The following is an 18,148-nucleotide window of genomic DNA, read 5'->3' as shown; positions in this document are numbered from 1 at the left end:
GGAACAACACACATATGCGGAGCCATTCTGCTTCTTGAGAAATTCTGCCACCCCCAGCTCAAGAAGGGCAAGGAAGGGCATTATTTCCTACTTCTGTCTTGCAGGGCAGGAGCTCTGCTCTCCTGCACAAAGTGGGAACCATGCAAGTGCACCTGGCTCTGTTGTGGTGTGAACTGATAAATACAATCAACAGGAGTGTAAATTAGATTACATATTAGTTTAAAAATATAGCTTATAGATATAAGAGTTTGATAAGTGAGAAAAGACAATTATGAAGCAAGAACTGTTATAGACAGGCCTAAGACTCCATTTTGCTGCCTTCTATAAAAAACTGTTACAAAAGCTGTTTTCTTATAAAAATTGTTTTCCTGTACTTTGTACCCCACAAATTGTACCCTAATCAGGATGCAGTGGTAGTCATGGTGAGCTACATCCTGGGTCTGAGAACACTTGTGGGTCTATTTGGCTTTGAAGTAGATTCTCAGCCCCCGCAACACCCGCCCAAATTCAGGAAGCGACTGTCCAGCACCTGCTTGAACCCAGGACTGGGGTCAACTGAACTGCAAAGCTAATGCTTTTTTTGCTTCTGTTTATCGCTGGCTTGTTGACTGAAAAATTCCAGTCCTGCCTGGAGCCCACAGGTCCCATTTACTAATGTTTTAATTTCTATGACTGGCTAGCTTACATGATGATAAGCAAGTTACTGAGTTGTGGATTTTGTGCTTATATTCTCTTTGGATGAACCAGGAAGCTGCTGTCCTCCCAAAGAGCTTGAGTCTCTACAGTGGGTGACAGTCCCTGGCCAGGTGCATAAAAATCTCTTTTGATATGAAATTCGGATTTTCAGTGCTTTCTGAGGCGTCTCCTCATAACAGCTCGAGAAAGTTCGAGGCCGTGATTTTTGGTCTGCAATGACGCCCCGCCCCACCCGTCCTCCGCGCGGCAGCCCGTGCTCCAGCCCTGCAGCGCTGACCTCTGGGCCGCGGATGTGACCCCGACACGGCCTCCCCTCTCCCAGCCTCGGTCTGATGTCTGTAAAGCGAGGACAGCAACCGCACCTACCTGCTCCGCCATGGCGAGGACCAGGCAAGGGACAAAAAGGCCATCGCCGTGACCGCGTCAGTACCCGGCAGGTTGGCGACTCTCGTCAGAGCCTCTGGTGACGGCTCGCCTCCCGGCTCCTCGTCGCCGTCCAGGACAGCGCTCGCAGGAACAGCTTGAAGAACGCAGGGAAGACCAAGTCTTAGCGGGCAAGCGACGGCCAAAGAGCAGCAACCCTCAGACGACGCCAGGGCCTCACACCTCCCTGGACTCCACAAACAAATCCGCCGGTACTTCGCACAGGCGCACAAGGCGGGGCACTGCGCATGCTCGCTCAGGACCGAGGCGCGCGCACGCGCACTGACCCACCCGCCGCCCACCGCCCTCTGCACCTGCGAGGCTCGCCCACCCAGTCACTTGGTGGCTGCGTTTACATCTTTTACTTTATTTTTTTCCTCTTTATAGGTGTTTTTTGTTTTGTTTTGTTTTTCACACTTTGCATTACAGTTTAATGAAGGTGCCCCCTTCACGGTGGAAATGGGACTTCAGTGGGGACGTGAAGTGATTTGAGTTCTAGACACAGACCGGGTTCAAGCAGAACCTGGAGACCTTCCTGGCAGAGGTGGCTGGAGCTCAGCTTTCAGCTTCATGGATCTCCTGCCGATGCCTTTAAAAAAAATTTTTTTTTTGAGCACAACTTATACCTCTGGCTGTACATGGTGCAGAGTCACACTGTCAAGTAATTATAACTGTACATAAGGTAATAATGGGTCTCATTCCACCATCCTTCCGACTCTCACATCCTCTCCTCTCCCTTCACTCCCCTCTGCCCAATCCAAGGTTCCTCCATTCTTCCCTACTGCCCCCGCCCTTCATTGTGGATCAGCAGCCACTTGTCAGAGAAAACAAGACCACAAGTCTTGTCCTTTTGATTTTTTTGCAGTGCTCACCATGAACATCTTTGTATCTCTGTTCTGTTCCAACCCTCTTGGGTCAGATTCGATGTGTGATCTTGTTAATCCGCAGATGTACAAATTATCTTGCTAGTAATTTAGCAAACATAGTTTGTTGGTTTACTTGTTGCATATGATGTCGGTTTTCCAGCAGTTGACATTAATCTGCTTGCTTAGAGATTTAAGTGCATTTAAACGGAATATAGCAGTGATAGAATAAGAGCAATGCTATAAGCATGGAAATTGAAAAAGAGAGAGAGCGCCATACTCTTTGGTTGACTTAATGTATCTTTTCTTGAAGAAAATTATATTCCACAGTAAGCCTTACCTTGTTTTGAAAAATATTAACTTCCTTTACTTCTTTTTTTAATATTTATTTTGTAGTTGTAGTTGGACACAATACCTTGATTTTATTTAGTTATTTTTATGTGGTGCTGAGGATGGAACCCAGGTCCTCACACATGCTAGATGAGCGCTCTACTGCTGAGCCACAACCCCAGCCCAACTCCCTTTACTTCTTTGTATCATGTTTTACAAAGCAGCTCCTTGGATTCCACTTCCTATCCTCCCTGTTTCTGGACAGGTGGATTGGCATTCTGACTTATATGTTATTCCCAAAGGGAGACTAGATGTGCTGATAGAATCCTCCTCTGTTACTTGATTGTCCTCATGATCCTCCTGATAATGTTATAGGTACTGTGTTGGGCACTGTGTGTGTCAGCATGAAAGTAATGAGTAGACTTTTTAAATGGACACCTATTTCTTTTTATTTTAATAGCCTTATTAAGATATAATTTACATACCATGAGACTCACCCATTTGAAGTGTATAATTTGGTGGGTTTTAGTACATGTCAGAGTTGTGCAACTATCACCACAATCAACTTTCAGAACATTTTCCTCACTTCCAAAAAAAAATCCTGTCTGTAACTATTAATAGTCATTCATTTCTCCCCAGTTCACCCAGCCTTAGGCATCCACTCATCTGCATTCTGTCTCCACAGAGTTCCCTACTCTGAACCTCATGTAAGTGGACTTTTGGTCTGGATTCTTAGCATAATGTTTTCATGGTTCATTCATGTTATATGTTCAGTACTTCATTTCTTCTATGGCTGAATAAGGTTACCCTGAAGGGATAGACTACATTTATTCACTTGATACCAATAATGCTGCTGCTATGAATATTTGCATACAAGTTTTGTACAGACATATGTTTTCATTTCTCTCAGGTATGCACCTGGGAGTGGAGTTGCTGGGTCATGTGGTAACTCAACATTTAACCTTTTTAGGAACTGCCAGACTTCTGAGCAGATGTTCCTTTTACTTTCCCAACAGCATGGTAGAAGGGTTCTAATTTTTCATCTTCACCAACACATTATTCTCAGACTTTCTAATTACATGCATCCTAGTGAGCAGGAAATGGCATCCCGTGGTTTTGATTTGCATTTCTTTGGTAACTTCTGCCGCTCGACCAGCACGCTGGCTTCATACAAGAGGTTCATAGCCTCCAACCACCCGGTGGGGCACCAAGGCTTACTCAGGACTAGCAGGAGAGAGAGAGAGCACGCCAGAGGATGGCCTTTTATTGGGGAACAAGAAATTCAGGGGAAACTTCCATCCAATGAAGGTCGAGGGGGACAGCATTCCAAGGTCAGGGTCAGTGATTGGTCTCAGGGTCAATGGTCAGTCACACCCCCACACGGACAGGCTCTCGCACCTGGAGAGGGTGGGGATTAGTTCCGACACAGTTCAGCCAGAACGCCTCACACCCAAACAGAGAGGTGCCCAATCACGTTTGAGAATGGCTTCCTGCAGTAACTAACAGTGTTGACCATCCTTTTGTGTGCTTATTGGCCATATCACTTTTTTTATATCACTTTTGGAGAATTGTCTACTTCTGTAAAAGTATAAACAAGTTTATTTTTTCTTTTTTCAATGAGTTAGAGTTATGCTGATTCTGAGCGCCCTCCCCGCCTTTTTTTCTTTTTGGATCTGGGGATCAAATCCAGGGCCTTACACATGTTAACAACAGTCTATCAATGAACTACACCTCCAGCTCCTCCAGCTATTCCTTATGATAATTTTCCCTATACACTAGAGATTTCTGCAATCATTTCTTTGGAAATATCTCTGGAAATGTTGGAATCTTCTCTTCTTTGATTGCTGTGGTTCACAGTGAGCTGAGCATTCTGTGACTTAAAAAAAAAAAAAAAAAAATGTGTAGGAGATTTTTTAAATTGACCAGGCAGCAGGGCTGTATAACAAGTCACCATCCAAAGTATTTGGGGGTTTTGTGTCTTGAGTCAGGATGTAGGAAGATGCTTATCAATTGTGGGTGGAAAACTGGAAGGGTAATAATACAAAGGGTGACAGAGTGCAGTCCTGACATGATGCCAGCACCATCACAACCCTGGTTGGATCCCAGGAGTCCTCTGCAGGTCATGCTGGTGTCATGGGTTGCCTGTCCCACAGCCTCCTCCAATCAGAGCCCTGCTTTGTTTAGTCCACCCCAGCCCTCAACACCAAGGATGTCAGAGAAGTTGGCGTGAGCCCAGCTCAGACAGTCTTCACATGTGGGTGACTGGTTCAGGAGTGGATGTGGGACCCAGTGTGGGCCACTGAAAATCAGGAGCATGTGCTGGAAGTTTCTGTGGAAGTGCTTCCTTGCTGCTTTGGGAGAGATCAGCATGGCTGTCCAGTGTGCTGCTGCTTGTCCACTCCCCACAGAGGAGGTGATGCTATGAAAATCCTGATCCCATTCACTTCTCACAACCGGCCCCCCTGTACAGGTCCTTCCTACCTTTAGATTGAGTAACTTATGGCTGAACTAAACTAAACTGAACTAAAAGCAATATTTCATAAACACATGTCAGTTTACCAATTTGTGGCAAATAATTAGTACTGAACGCCTTATTAAAAACATGATGTAAATTTCCATGAAGAATGCCATAAACCTCAAACTAAAAATCTTCCTCACAGCAAAGGAAACAAGAATGTGAAGAGAGGGGCTGGAGCTGGGGCTCAGTGGTAGAGCACCCCCCTAGCATGTGTGAGGCCCTGGGTTCGATCCTCGGCACCACATCAAAGAAATAAATAAAACCAAGATATTGTGTCCAACTACAACTAAAAAATAAATATTAAATAAGAAAATTTAAAAAATAATGTGAAGAGAGAGCCTACAGAAAAGGAGAAAATCTTTCCCTTCTGTACCTCTGATAGAGTATTAATCTAGTATATATAAAGAATTCAAAAGGGGCTGGGGTTGTGGCTCAGGGGGGAGAGCGCTTGCCTCGCACGTTTCACTGCCAGGAAACACCTTTCACTGGTCCCCTGCCCTAGACTCTCCCACTTCCTGTGTGCTCTGGTTGGAAGTCAACAGCACACAGTCACCCCAGCCTAAGACACTGTGCTCGGGAGTTCTGCTGTGCCCCTTCCCTTCTGAAACTCGCCTCTCTCTAGTTCTCTGCACTGTGACCTCTAGTTGCCTTAGATATTCTGTCCTTTCTGCTCAGGGACACTGCTGATCCCATGTCCCCTCCTTCTCTGTGGATTGAACACTCCCTATCTGGCCAGAGAGCTGGGCTGTTTCTGGGCTGGCCTCTCAGGAATCTAAATTCCTAAACATGGACTTTCCATATATATTTCCTGCCTTTTAAATTTATTTCAGCTGGGACAGCAAACTGGACCCTTGAATCCATGTTGGGCAGAAGCAACCAAAGTTCACCATTGACGCTCATTCTGTTTTTCCCAAGGATGTCACTGGATCTGGGGTCACAGAGGGGAAACACTCTTTTGAGGTGCAGAGACCTTGACTCACCAGAGGACGGAGGATGTTGAGGAGAGAGGACAAGGTGTGGAGAACCTGCTGGGGAGGAGGTGAGTGGAGTTTGGTTAGAAGCTTCCTATTCACGGGGACCCCCAAGGTTAGGACACTATTTGGGACCAGCCCCAAAAGAAACACATGGCATGAGGTGTGGGAGGTACCCTCAGGATGCATCATCTTCCCAGGACATTGATGTGCTCAGTGCCTCACCAACCAGGGAAGCTCACCTTGGTTTCAGTGGCCTGAGTTTTTACTGGAATTCATTAGGGAGGCATGATAGTTTCAGTTGTCTTGCAGTAGAACCCAATCTCTAGCCTTCCTCTGCTTCCTGGAGCACTGGCTTATATGTAGCACAAAGTTTCACACCCTCCCCTCATCATGTGGTGACATTTCTAGTGTGGCTGGCTCTCCCCAATTGGAATTGGCTTGTTATCATAAATTCAGTGTTGGTCCCAGTGCCCCACTCTAAATTACAGCCTCTCCCTGTTACCCATAAAACGTCAAATACTGGGTAATGCAGATAGCAAATCCATCCAAGCCAAGGAGTCACAGGAAATGGAACAGTCAGAGGAAGAAAGCTTACTGAAACTAGATATGTGCCTCCCGGTGGTTCAAGTGCCTGAAGCTTGTTCCCCAGTGTGGCAGTATTGAGGTGGTGGAACCTTTTATATGTGGTGCCAAATGGAAGGTAATTAGATCATGGGGACACTCACCTCAGAAGGCATTAATGCAGGTCTCACATACTGAGTTATGAGAACAGGTTGTTATTTTGGAGGGAGTAGGGAATCTACCACATGTATTTGACCCCTTTTGCACTTGTCCTGCTCCCTTTTTACTTCTGTTCCACACTGTGATGTCATTATGGAGCAGGAGGCTGCCAGTAACCCAGCACCTTGCTCTTAGACTTCCAGAACTATCAATCCAATAATTTTTATGGGGGCTGGGGGTATAGCTCAGTAGTACAAGACTTGCTAGCATGCCATGTAGCCCTGAATTCAATCCCTGGCAGTTCAAAAGTAAGTAAATAAATGTCTATTCTAAATAAAATATCAAGCCTCATACATTTCTTTATTGCAACAATAATGTACTAAGACAGAGCTCCAGGAGATGGGCAGCAATCAGAAGCAGGATGAAGGTGATAGCTGAAGAGCAGCATGGAGTGTAGACTCTGCAGACACTGAAATAGCTAGAAAATGAAGAGGAGAAATGGTCTGGCGAGGGCAGCTTGGAAACAGATCCTGTTTATGAGACACATAGGAATCACAGGTAGTGAAGTAGCTAGCTCTAGGCCCACACAGGATGGCAGACGTGGGTAGAAGAGGACATATGAGCACCTTGAAGAAGAACTGAATGAAAATGGGTGACCCAAGAAACTGATGATGCATGTGGTGTATGTATTTACCAGTCCCAGATCAGGCAAGAAAACAGATGGCCAGGCTACAGAGGTCAGGGTGGGAGCATTTGGAAAGACTGGAGAAGAAGGCTGTGGTATAAGCCCAGGGGCAGAGAGAAGCCTGCAGTAAGTCCAGCTGAAGAGAGGGGAGGTCACTGGGAAGGGGGAAAGCTCACACCACTCCCAGGATGAAGATATGGACCAGCTGAGAAAGTGAGAGGGGCTGGAGGCCACGGAAAGCTGAGAAGGAAAATAAATCAAGGTGTGGGAGACCAACCTTGCAGGTGACTGGTTCACACTCCCCGGCTGGGTGCTGAGGCGCTCAGTCACAGAAATGTGGCAGAGCTTTCCCCCACTCTTCTTGGGTGCGAGGGTCGGTGTCTCGTGAATGGGTGTGTCTTGCTACAGCCCCATGGGTTAAGCTACGCTCACCTGTTCCTTTGTAATATAACCCCTTGCCCTGTTTAGGATAGAATCTTCTATGGAAGTGCCTGTGTGTGTCCCCTTCTCTTACTGTGCCCTTGGGTGTAGCCTACCCAGGTGTCAGTCAACCTGCTGACAGTGGACATCATGAAGATAGACTCAGCCCCCTGAAACCTGACCCCTTGCCTCATTTGAATAGCTTCTATTCGCGTGTTCTTGCTCTCTCTCTCTTCCTGTGGACTCTTAAGATCAGAGGAGCCATCACAGCGATCCCAAACAAAAAGGTATTTGTGTCTCGTGTGGTTATTTTGTGCGGCCCAGTCAGCCCAGTTCAACTGAAGTGATCCCTGAGCCTTTTAGTCGTGAGAACAGAAATCCGGCATCAAGGGAGTCGCTTTGGAAATGCATTGTGATGACAGGAGGAATGTGACTCAGAGACGGATGGTTGGGAGCAATTGAGACAAGAATATGGCAGACTCGGAGCACCCAGGCTTCTGGAACTGAAGAACGTACAGAGCTGCATGTGGAGGCTGAGCAGAGCTGGGGAGAGGACAGCTGTAGTTGCAGGTCACAGGAACAGCTGGCTTTCTTAGAGAAAGAGAAGTGTGGGGAGAATTCAAAACCGTGTTAAGAATGATTAAAACAGAAAAGTAGGAGGGCAAAGGAATCAAGGGTTTGATGTTATAATAACTTATACAAAGTAGATCAGATGAGAAAATTAAAAGAGCAAAGAATCAGGAAGCATTTCTATGAGGAGAAAATGATGCCACAGGACATCAGAAGACACAGAGGAAGGAAGAAAACCAGTAGCAGCAGCTTTATGAGGACAAAATGTTTAGAGATCAGAAAGATGCAACGGGAATGACACAAGAGTCCATCGGGCCACCCAAGGACACTGTCACTTCAGCTAATCCCATACACTCAAGTTCTCGACTATGATTATTCAGATTCTTTGCTCTCCTGTATCTTTTTGCCTAAACTAATCATACGCCACACCAACTGGAAAGCTGGAAAAATAAAATAGGGGCTGTGGTACTAAAAGGGAGAAGGGGGAATGAATGAAAGACAGCTTATCTGTCACTGCTACCTGACAAGCTCTATCTCAGTGTTCCAAAATCAGGAAATATAATTTTCATTTTGTTTTGAAAATCAACTTGTTATCTTTAATATTTACAACCAAAGGATTCATTTATGTCAATGTTTTGATAATTGGGGGGAAATTTAATTTAACATTTAATTATCGCCAAAATAATGATAGAGATATTCCTGCGACTTTTTCAAAAAAGGAACAACCCAGCCCCTACCACTAGGAATCACTGATCTGCCATAGATAAGATCAGACTTTCCCAAAGATGCATAAAATGGGAATTAAACAATGCTCTCCAATGCTTTGGAATTTCAGTCAAGATAAATGCTTAGCTGGAATATTTTGCTTTTTTATTTCAAAATACCTACAGGTTTAAGGAAACTTGTGAGAATGGTACACACAGGTTTAATGTACCATTCATGCAATATCCTCCAATATGAACACATGATAAGACTATAGGATAGTATTTACATTAGGAAATTTCATCTATTCAGTGAGTCTGTAGGTCTTTATCAAATGGGAAATAGAGTCCTAGTACTTGCCTTGGTACCTGCTGTGAGCCCTGGAACATGGATTTCCGGTGAGCTCTGCATGCTGACTTCTGGTGTGACCAGGAAATTGGTCTTACAGTGAGAATAGGAAGGTTGACTTAGGTGGGCCCAAAAATTGGAGTCCGGTGCCTGCCTGCCCAGCATTATCCAAGACAGGCCTTTCATCAAGAGAGTTTCCTGGCAGTGACTTCTGAAGGGCACCTCTCACACAGTGATCAGGAACACAAAACCAGTCTGGAGACCCTGACCCTGCCTGGTACCACCCTCACGCTGTGTAGTTGATGTCATGATTTCCCCGGTCTCTATCTACACCCCTTCCCTTGTCTTCTTTCCTGGATACTCACCCCCACTCTATAGTAAGTACCCACAGGGCAGGACCTGAGTCTGATTTATTGCTCTGCTCATCCCACTCCTACCAAATGCTTAGTGAAATTCCTGTAAGAACTCAGGACACTGAAATCAAGGTCAGCTTCTCAGGTTGGTCATATACATCCATGTCCTCTGAAGATGCTGCATCCTGAGGACATGACAGCTTTCATTCAGACCCTCCTAGACCTCCAGCCATGTGCCTTTTCTGTTAGCTGGTCCCAATTTGTGTCCTTTTTTACATGACAAATCAGTAATTATAGGATTGTGCTCTCCTAACCTCAGTGATATACTATAGAGAATTATACAGTAGGTCATTGGATGTATACGACCAACCTGGGAAGCTCATCTCCAGCCATGTGCCTCTTTTAGCTTGTGCCAATTTGTGTCCTTTTTGACAAGACAAAACAGTAAATGTAGGATTTATGCTCTCCTAACCTCAGTGAGATGTTATAGAGAGTTATACAAAATAGGATCATGGGAATCCCCAATTACGCACCATTGATTAGAAGTGCGAGTGGTCTGGGAATCCCAGAGCTTACAGCTGGTTTCTGAAGACAGGGCAGCATAGAGGGGGCCCTCAACCTATGTCAGGTGAGCTCCATGCAATTGATAAGCATCAGAATTGCATTGCACAGTCTCTGTCTTTAATGACTTCTTCCTTCATGGAATTTTACCTCTTCAGTTGCTCCACTCACCCAACCACCATTCCTCTTTTAACACATTCAACCAGCCTTAAGCTCATTCCATGTTGGTACTTCCCAGCCTCTTCACATCATCTCCACTTGCCTCTCTAACCCCACATCACATCTCATCACTGCCTCTGTTGCCACCTCTCTCTCTTTTTTTTTTTTTAATGGTGCTGGGGATTGAACCCAGGGCCTTGATGCAAGGCAAGCACTCTACCAACTGAGCTATATCCCCAGCCCTGTTGCAACCTGTCTTTAGCTTTGTTTTTCTTCTTGCTGATACTTTGCTTTACCTGCTTCTTTCCACAGCTGCTCCCGTATTCTCTGAAGCTCCCATCTCCCAAGATGCTTGTCTGCAGTCATTCAGTGCCTACTCTGTTAGCCCTTTCCTCTCTGTGCCTATCTATTTATCAACTCAAGCTCTTCCTATCATCTCATTCTTTTCACAACTTGCCCTAGTATCTTCATTTCCCTTCACCAGTTTCTATTTCAACAAGACCCTTTGGGTTTCCTTCTGTTATGTAAAACCAGAAACAGGTTCTGGAAAAGACTCCCATTGTAACTCAAGTATCAAAGTCTACCATTCCCTGTGTGTCCCCCGTACTTGGACCATTACCATGAAGGCATCTCCTGTTGAGATGCCTCTCTTTGATTTTGCATTTAAGATTGTTATACAGCTCTCCCAGAATTTTCTTTCACTCTTCCTGTGTTGTCTTTCTCAATGTCCTCCCTGTGTTTCCTGCTTCCAGTCTCTAGTTTGAAAGTTCTGCAACCTTCTCTCTTGTTTTCCAAGATGAAAAATAATTGAGGTGTTTTCCTCCACAGGTAAGAAATTTGGTCAATTAACAACAACCCTGTTAAACCACAGTATCATTTGACAAAAATCAAACAATGCAGAATGACATGATCAAATGCATCATTAATGTAAGAAGTTTTTCAACTTTATTCAGTTTCCACACAATGCACTGTGCTATGCTCTTCCAAAGCACATAGTACAAAACAAAAGCACATAGCACATGTGGTCTTTACAATACATACTTTAAAATGACAGAAAAACATGTCAAGGCAAGTTAAATAACAGCAGCTCAATATTCACAATAATGATGATGGAACTTCAAATAAAAACTTTATATTTATAATACTATGGGAAAATAACACTGAGATATAAAATTAGTAGATAAAACAGTGAAAGATAAAAATTCCAAAGAAATGTTTATGTACATAAACCTATTATAACACTCATCATAAAACTAATAAGGAAAAACAATTTTCCAAACAATATCTATCTTAAGACTCTTGAAAATAAACATAGTTCAAAATAAATAACATTTATTGTATTTACTAAAACTGTGACAATCCTATAAAAAAAAATCATCTCCATGCTTGGTATCCTTAAGGGATACGTGACCCAAGATGAATTAAAAGGAGAGGTTAAAAAGAGAATTTACAGAGGGAGAGAGAGATTCGTGGCTAAAGGATATTAACTTTAGACCAAGATCAACCATTCATCAAAGCTGAATGTGGGCACAATTGCTGTGGGTTAAGGATTTTTACACATCCTGTGTAATAAACTGTTCTCTCTCAGGTCTGGCTGAGTAGCCTCAGAGCACCCAGCATACCTCCAGGGGGTCATCTGAATGGTTGGGATTTGAGACCATGAAGCTGACTTGGAGATTCAGGCGGTTTCACCATCTACAGAGGGTAGCTGTGGGTGGAGGTGGACAGGACTGGATCAAGAAGTTAGGTCCTTGAGCATCCTGAATAGACAATCACTGACTCTGTCTGTCATCAAGCCAGGGATACAGAATTTTGTCCCTCCCCTCAGGCCTCCATAGTTCCAGGACTTCTAGGCAAGGAGGGTGCGATCCCGGCCCCACACCCAGAGCTCCGGATCATAAGCTTGAATCTGGAAAGAAAAGAGCCCCCACCAAAGCTGATGACTTTACAGGATATTGAGGGTTTTGAAGTTATGGTTAATTTATTTTCCCATTCCTTAAAATTACTTCACCTTGATTAGGACTTTCTAGTCACCATGATTCAACATTGTACAAATATCTAAAACTACAATGTTGAGAGGCTTGATTCTATTAACTAAGTTTCCTCAGTTACAAAGGAGGTGACATAGCAAGGTGTAATTATTAGATTTATTTAGCCTGGTGACAAATGAAGTAGCCATATATGGATATCACAACATTATATCAGCTATTACTAACATGGACGACACTTATGAGGAGCATATTATATAAAATATAAGGCATGGGACATCATATTTTCAGCTTTCTTTCAAATAAAAATTGAATAACTTTCCTATTTTATATTAGATAAGTAAATTATGCTAACAGTGTAGAAAATTTTGTAAATGCTTTGGCAGATACAATCCTTTGGGTGTCCCATCTAATAAAATTTTAAAAGTTGTATTTATTAAGAGACAAGCTTTATCATTGTCTCTGATTTGAGTAAAATAATGGTTTAATGTTAGTGATGTTTCTGCTTGGGTCCATCAAAACAACTTAGTTACATGGTTAGATGCATCTTTAATCATTGAAACCCTATTACAGTTTCTGCATAATTATAAGCCTGGCATATACATAGTTTTGGATGATTTTTGTTTAAAACAAAAGAGTACATCCCAGAGTTTCAGAAAAATAATTAAACTAATTCTAGTTAGCTCCAAAGTATTAATTAATTGTCCAAAGATTCGACAAATGAAAAAATATTTCACCATAAAATGTTACACTTTGTGAATAATTTTAATCTGGTATAAAGATTCCTTTCACCTCATTTATCCACTTCCTTTAAAATAAATCATAGTTTACAATTGTTAGATGTATCTATACATAAATATATATTAAAGACCAAAGATATATGTCTAAAAATCTCTTAAATCTGCTGAAATTTATACTAAAAAAAAAAGTCACTTAAATCTGCTTAAAACTATACTTCCCTTATTGCATAGAAATTGGACTTGGCTTTACATTTTTAATATACTTTACTTTTTCTTCAGATATAAAATTCATTTTCTTGAATTGGGACTTTCTTTTATTGAATCACTTATGTATATCTGGTAAATTTTCACCAAGTTTTTGTTAGATGTTATACAGTAAATTGAGATACACGCTTAGGATACTGGCTGGGAAGTCCTTCCCTCCACGCACAACCTCCACAGTTTTCTCCTACCCAGAGCCACCTGCAGCCACCCACCTTCCTGTGTCTCTCCAGTCAGCCCATCCCTCTCCCCCCACAAGCACACACAGCACCACCCACCTCCTCACACTCCTCCTTGGAAACCCGAGTGTTCCAGCCCATGGAGCAGATGAACTGATAGCGCAGTTTGTGGAACAGGGGACGCTGGGCGTAGCTCTTCCCATAGAGGAAATGAAAGATGTCTTGTTTAGGAGCCTGGTTGTCCTCCTCCATGTCATTGGCCAGGTAGCTGGGAAAGAAACCAGGTTGCTCTTTAGAGGCACAACCAAGAAGGACCTCCCCTTGGAGTCAGCTTCCCAAAACGGACTCCCAGAGGACCATCTTCAGACAGGACTGCACCAGCCCTATTAAGTGTTACAGAGGACCATGCCTTGGTCCAGAGGTCGATGCCAGACACACACCTTCTGAAGGACTCCAGCCTTTTTCTAGAAAGCATTGAGCAACACAGTTGTGGGAGAGGCCTAAGGGGTGGTTGGACCCATCTTGGAAGGATTTTCAGGGGTTGTGTAGAAAGAGCCACAAATCTGAGAAGACTCCTGTATGAAGAACCAGAGGGACCTGTGCCAGGCTAGGAAGGGGCATCTGTCTTGGAAATCCAGAGGCAGAAAACAGAGCAATGTTGGTATAGATACAGAAAGGAAGAGTAGTCAGATGTGGTGGCACCTCCAGTCTCTCTGCCAGGGACAGGATGTGCCTGCCCATGCTTTCCTCCACTCCTCTCAGGTGGGCTTTATGTTTCCTTGGTTTCCTTGAATCTTTAACAACTGGCCTTTAGGGAGCTTGTGTGTTTGTTTTGACTAGGGAAGTGTGGAAAAGAAAACAAACTATACTACAGTGCTGTGATCTCGTGTACACGGAGCAAACAGGACAAAGAGAAAAGAAAAAAGAATAAAAGAAAGGTTAGTGCCCCTCTGCTCCCCTTCTACCCTCCCAGGTAGTGAGTCCTGATAGATGAAGGAGACCAAATACTCACAGGGCCAGAAAGAAGTGGATTCGTTGGTACTGCCAGGAGAAGAGGCCAGCCCGGCTAAAATAAGCTATGACCATAGCCAGGAGGTACTGATGGAGAGAGAAGAAAAACACACAGAGAGGTCACATCCTGGAAGAGGAGGAAAGAGGGGACAGAGGAATGGGAGTCTGGGGTGCAGAGTGCCCCTAAGAGAAGGCCGCCAAGTAAGGAGACCTGCTGGTTTGGGGAAGGACCTGTGACAGTCGGAGCAGTCTGGGGAAGAGGAGGTTTATGTGTGCACTGTAAGATCAGTGAGGGGACCTTTTGAGGGAAGGCATGTAGGTCAGCTGGGTGAGGAGGGTCTTGGGTAAGCTGGAGAACAGGGGGTCTCAGGGAGATCAAACCGAAGAGGAGCCCAGAACCTCAGGTGGCAACAAGCAAAAGAGGGTAGCCATGCAAGACTGTGGACTTGGGCTTGAAGCCCAAAGCACCCCAAGAAGAAGCAAGGTCCACCTGTCCTCTCTGCAGGAAACTGCTAGTCCTGAAGGGAGATGTGACAATCCACAAAGGAGCCAGGACTTGGCACATTTTGTTGGCTCTACGTGGAGGCAGAAGGAAGGACTGTGGGATTAGAACGCCCTCCCCATCCAGGCTGTGCTGGAGCAAGAACACTGCCCAGTGGAGAACAACCTCACCTTATCAGACACCCTCAGGTTCTTGTCCCAGGCCAGGAATCTTTTGACAACAGGATCCTCTGTGAACAGAACACTGGTGTTAGTTTGGGAACCAGAAGGGGCTTCAGTGCGAATAGAGAGCAGAGAGGAGAACAGGACCTCCATTGGAGAAGGTGTGGGATTGTTGCCCAATAGAGGTGGATAGGAAGAGATCAGGAACATTCCTGGGAAAGTTTCTTGGACCTGAGACCCCCCAGGGAAACAACTGAGTGAGGGTTTATGTAACAGAAAGGTATCTGTATGAGTAAGAGCTTCTAGTAAACTGTGGGGGCCCATCATCACCCCAAAATACACCACCTTAGAACCAGAGTTACTAGGTCATTTTTCATTTGATAGTTACAACAGCATGAACATGGTCCCATTAACCACCTCTCAGGGAGGGTGAAATCTATTAAAGCCAGAATGTCTGCAATCAGTGAGGATAATTGGAATCAAGCTCTGTGATCCCAAGCAGGGATATTTTTCAGGTGTGATGTAATCATCCATCATCTAAGAGTTTCACAGGGTTCACGGGTCCTGAGTCCTCCAGGAATGGGGATCTCAGGGATAGTAGGGCTCTTTGGAAAAGTGCAGTGGCTATTAGTTCCCTCTTTGTGTAAAGAGCAGGATTGGAGGGCGATACCTGGGTGTCTCCCTACCTAGAAGCCTGTTGAAAACCTCATGGTGTTCTGGTTGCACCAAGTCCATGCGCCGTTTTTTGAGTTTTATTTTGTGGCCACACAGTGACTCCACATCCCAGGGGTGATTTAGCTCACTTTCCAGATCCTCCAGCTCATCCTCAGATTCAGTGGAGGACTCTCTCTTTCTCTTTTGGCTAGTGGTCTCAGGCAGGAGGCCAGATTCTACCCAGGGTACTGAATCAAAAATCCCTGGGAGATCATCCTCCGAGTCGTCCTCAGATTCTGAGGTCCACTCTCTCTTCTTCGAGGACCGACATGGGAGGCAGGGTTTTACCCACAGACCTGAGTAAAGGAAGCAGAGTCAAGCTCCTGTACTTGGAATTCAGCCTTTCATCCTCTGATCCCAGTTCACCTCCCACACCCCAGACCTTCAACTGTTGCCTTCTTCTGAGCTATTGTCCAATCTCTCCCCTTTGCTGATAAACATGTGCCCCTGATTCTCCTTACCAGTGTCCCATCTCCCTGTTCCTCAAAACTCTTCCTCATTATGGACACTTTTTTCTATGGGGGGAGTGGCCCTTTTTATACCTCCTCTACCTACTTCCTATGCTTAGATCTCATCTTCTAACTCAACTCCTTTCTCTGCAGATTTTCCATCCATGTGGACTTCCTTGTCCCATGGCAAACTTCAAACTTCCAAGTGAGCTCCCTAGTCTACCTTTCCTGGCTTCTCTACCCCTTCCTTCCTCCTACCAGTCATCCTGTCAAATCAGTTCTCTCTCTAGCTCCCTCACCTGATGGACCTGGGACTTCATCATCTACCACCACTTCCAGGTGGGTTTCTGAGGTGCTTGGCTGGGAAGGCGATTGCCCAGACTGGGAGATTTGTTGATCCGCCATAAGTTCTCCAATACTCTGTCTTCCTTCTACAAAACCTAGATTCTTACTAAGGCAAAGCCTTCTTCCAGAATTTGGTTGAATAGGAGTCTGTCTGCTCTTCTCCAAACGGGAGAAACCAGGTGAAGAACAGTGCTGAGGACAAACTGTTGCCCACTGCACTGCCAGTGGTCCACAGAGTCTGTCCCTTCCAATCAGGAAGGTTGGAAGCCTCTGATGTCATCGCTCATTCCAACCTGACAACTAGTTTGAAGGAAAACACCTGTAACTGTCAGACTGGTATGTGCACCTGTCCTAGAGTTCTAGAGGACGTGGTCTCTGCTGCTACTGATCCAAACTCTGTCCACTTTGTCTCTGACCCCTTTTTCACTTCTCTCTAGACATGAGTTCTTCTCTCCATTCTCAACATAACACATGTTAGATACCCAACCTCTGGGCATTTCCATTTCAGAGCTCAGTGCAGTGGGAGATTAAGGAGTATGGCAAGGAAGAAGTGGGGGGGCAGAAATGACATGACCTCCCAAGAAGGAGCTCAGTATGTACAAAAGAACCCACGTACACTGAATTATCACTTGAAAAAGTTAAATGGAAACAGTCAGTTTAGCAAATCTAATTGGCTACATGCCACTGGCCACCGTTTTCTGAAATCTGCCCTGGGAATACACACTCTGCATTTCGGTATCCTTGACTCAAAGAGTCCTTATGAAGACATAAAATCATAGAAAATTCTATGCATGTTCACAGTCTTTGCAGAGTGTCGACACTTTCTGGGAGTCCATGGATCATCTCAAATGAGGCCCTCACAACTGAGCAATATCCTGTCTCTAAAAAAAATATAAAAAAGGGATGGGAATGTGGCTCAGTGGCCAAATGCCCCTGGATTCCATCCCTGCCCCCCCCCAAAAAAGTACTGGGTAAGTAATATTTCCATGGCAGGGCACACAGTATCAGACTACATGGCCTGAAGATGGATGTGGTTATCTACAAAACGATGACAGTTTAATTCAAGTCTGTGTTAATATTTTATTTATTTAATATTTATTTTTTAGTTGTAGTTGGACACAACACCCTTTTTCACTTGTTTATTTTTGTATGTGTTGCTGAAGATCCAACCCAGGGCCCCGCACGTGCGAGACAAGCGTTCTACTGCTGAGCCACAACCCCAGCCCCTGTGTTAATGTTTTAGATCATGGTAAATTCAAGGGAAATTCAAGGACTGACATGATTGTATATATAAAGGCATGGGCTAGCATATAGGGGGAAATCCCAAACTCCCCACCAAGTATTCTCCACCCCCCTCTGTGCTCTAGCAGTCTATATTCCCCAGCTATAGAGTCAATAACATCTTTCTTACTTTAGTGCAGAGTGTTTCTAATATGAGATGCACAGAAAGGCCTCTTTTCTCTCTGGTGTAACCAC

The 18,148-nt window shown here is 44.5% G+C and overlaps 1 protein-coding gene and 1 long non-coding RNA gene across 2 annotated transcripts in view; both read right to left on the bottom strand.

Annotated features, from left to right (window-relative positions):
* The window catches only part of LOC143385154 (uncharacterized), a 67,470-nt gene extending 66,144 nt beyond the window's left edge, over positions 1–1,326 (bottom strand). The window contains exon 1 of the long non-coding RNA XR_013089445.2: positions 1,063–1,326. This is a non-coding gene — a long non-coding RNA (uncharacterized LOC143385154). The remainder of the gene's footprint in view (positions 1–1,062) is intronic.
* Positions 1,327–12,171: 10,845 nt separating this feature from the next.
* LOC143384915 (speedy protein E4-like) lies at positions 12,172–16,732 on the bottom strand. Its single transcript, XM_076840076.1, has 6 exons — positions 16,627–16,732; positions 15,851–16,066; positions 15,174–15,232; positions 14,503–14,588; positions 13,590–13,758; positions 12,172–12,231 (listed from the first exon to the last, which is right to left on the bottom strand). Exons 1-6 carry the CDS (start codon positions 16,730–16,732, stop codon positions 12,172–12,174), a joined length of 696 nt encoding a protein of 231 aa, XP_076696191.1.
* Positions 16,733–18,148: the final 1,416 nt, after the last annotated feature.

Source organism: Callospermophilus lateralis, chromosome 19, assembly GCF_048772815.1.
Source record: "Callospermophilus lateralis isolate mCalLat2 chromosome 19, mCalLat2.hap1, whole genome shotgun sequence".
In the NCBI taxonomy this organism is placed as follows: domain Eukaryota; kingdom Metazoa; phylum Chordata; class Mammalia; order Rodentia; family Sciuridae; genus Callospermophilus; species Callospermophilus lateralis.
This window is presented reverse-complemented; position numbering and strand designations above follow the sequence as displayed.

Coding starts and splice junctions, on each gene's coding strand:
- LOC143384915 (XM_076840076.1), bottom strand. CDS start 16,732: ATGGCGGATCAACAAATCTCCCAGTCTGGGCAATCGCCTTCCCAGCCA. Junction 14,589..15,173: donor ACCTGAGGGTGTCTGATAAG/GTGAGGTTGTTC, acceptor TCTCTCCATCAG/TACCTCCTGGCTATGGTCAT. Junction 13,759..14,502: donor ATCCACTTCTTTCTGGCCCT/GTGAGTATTTGG, acceptor TTTCTTTCCCAG/CTACCTGGCCAATGACATGG.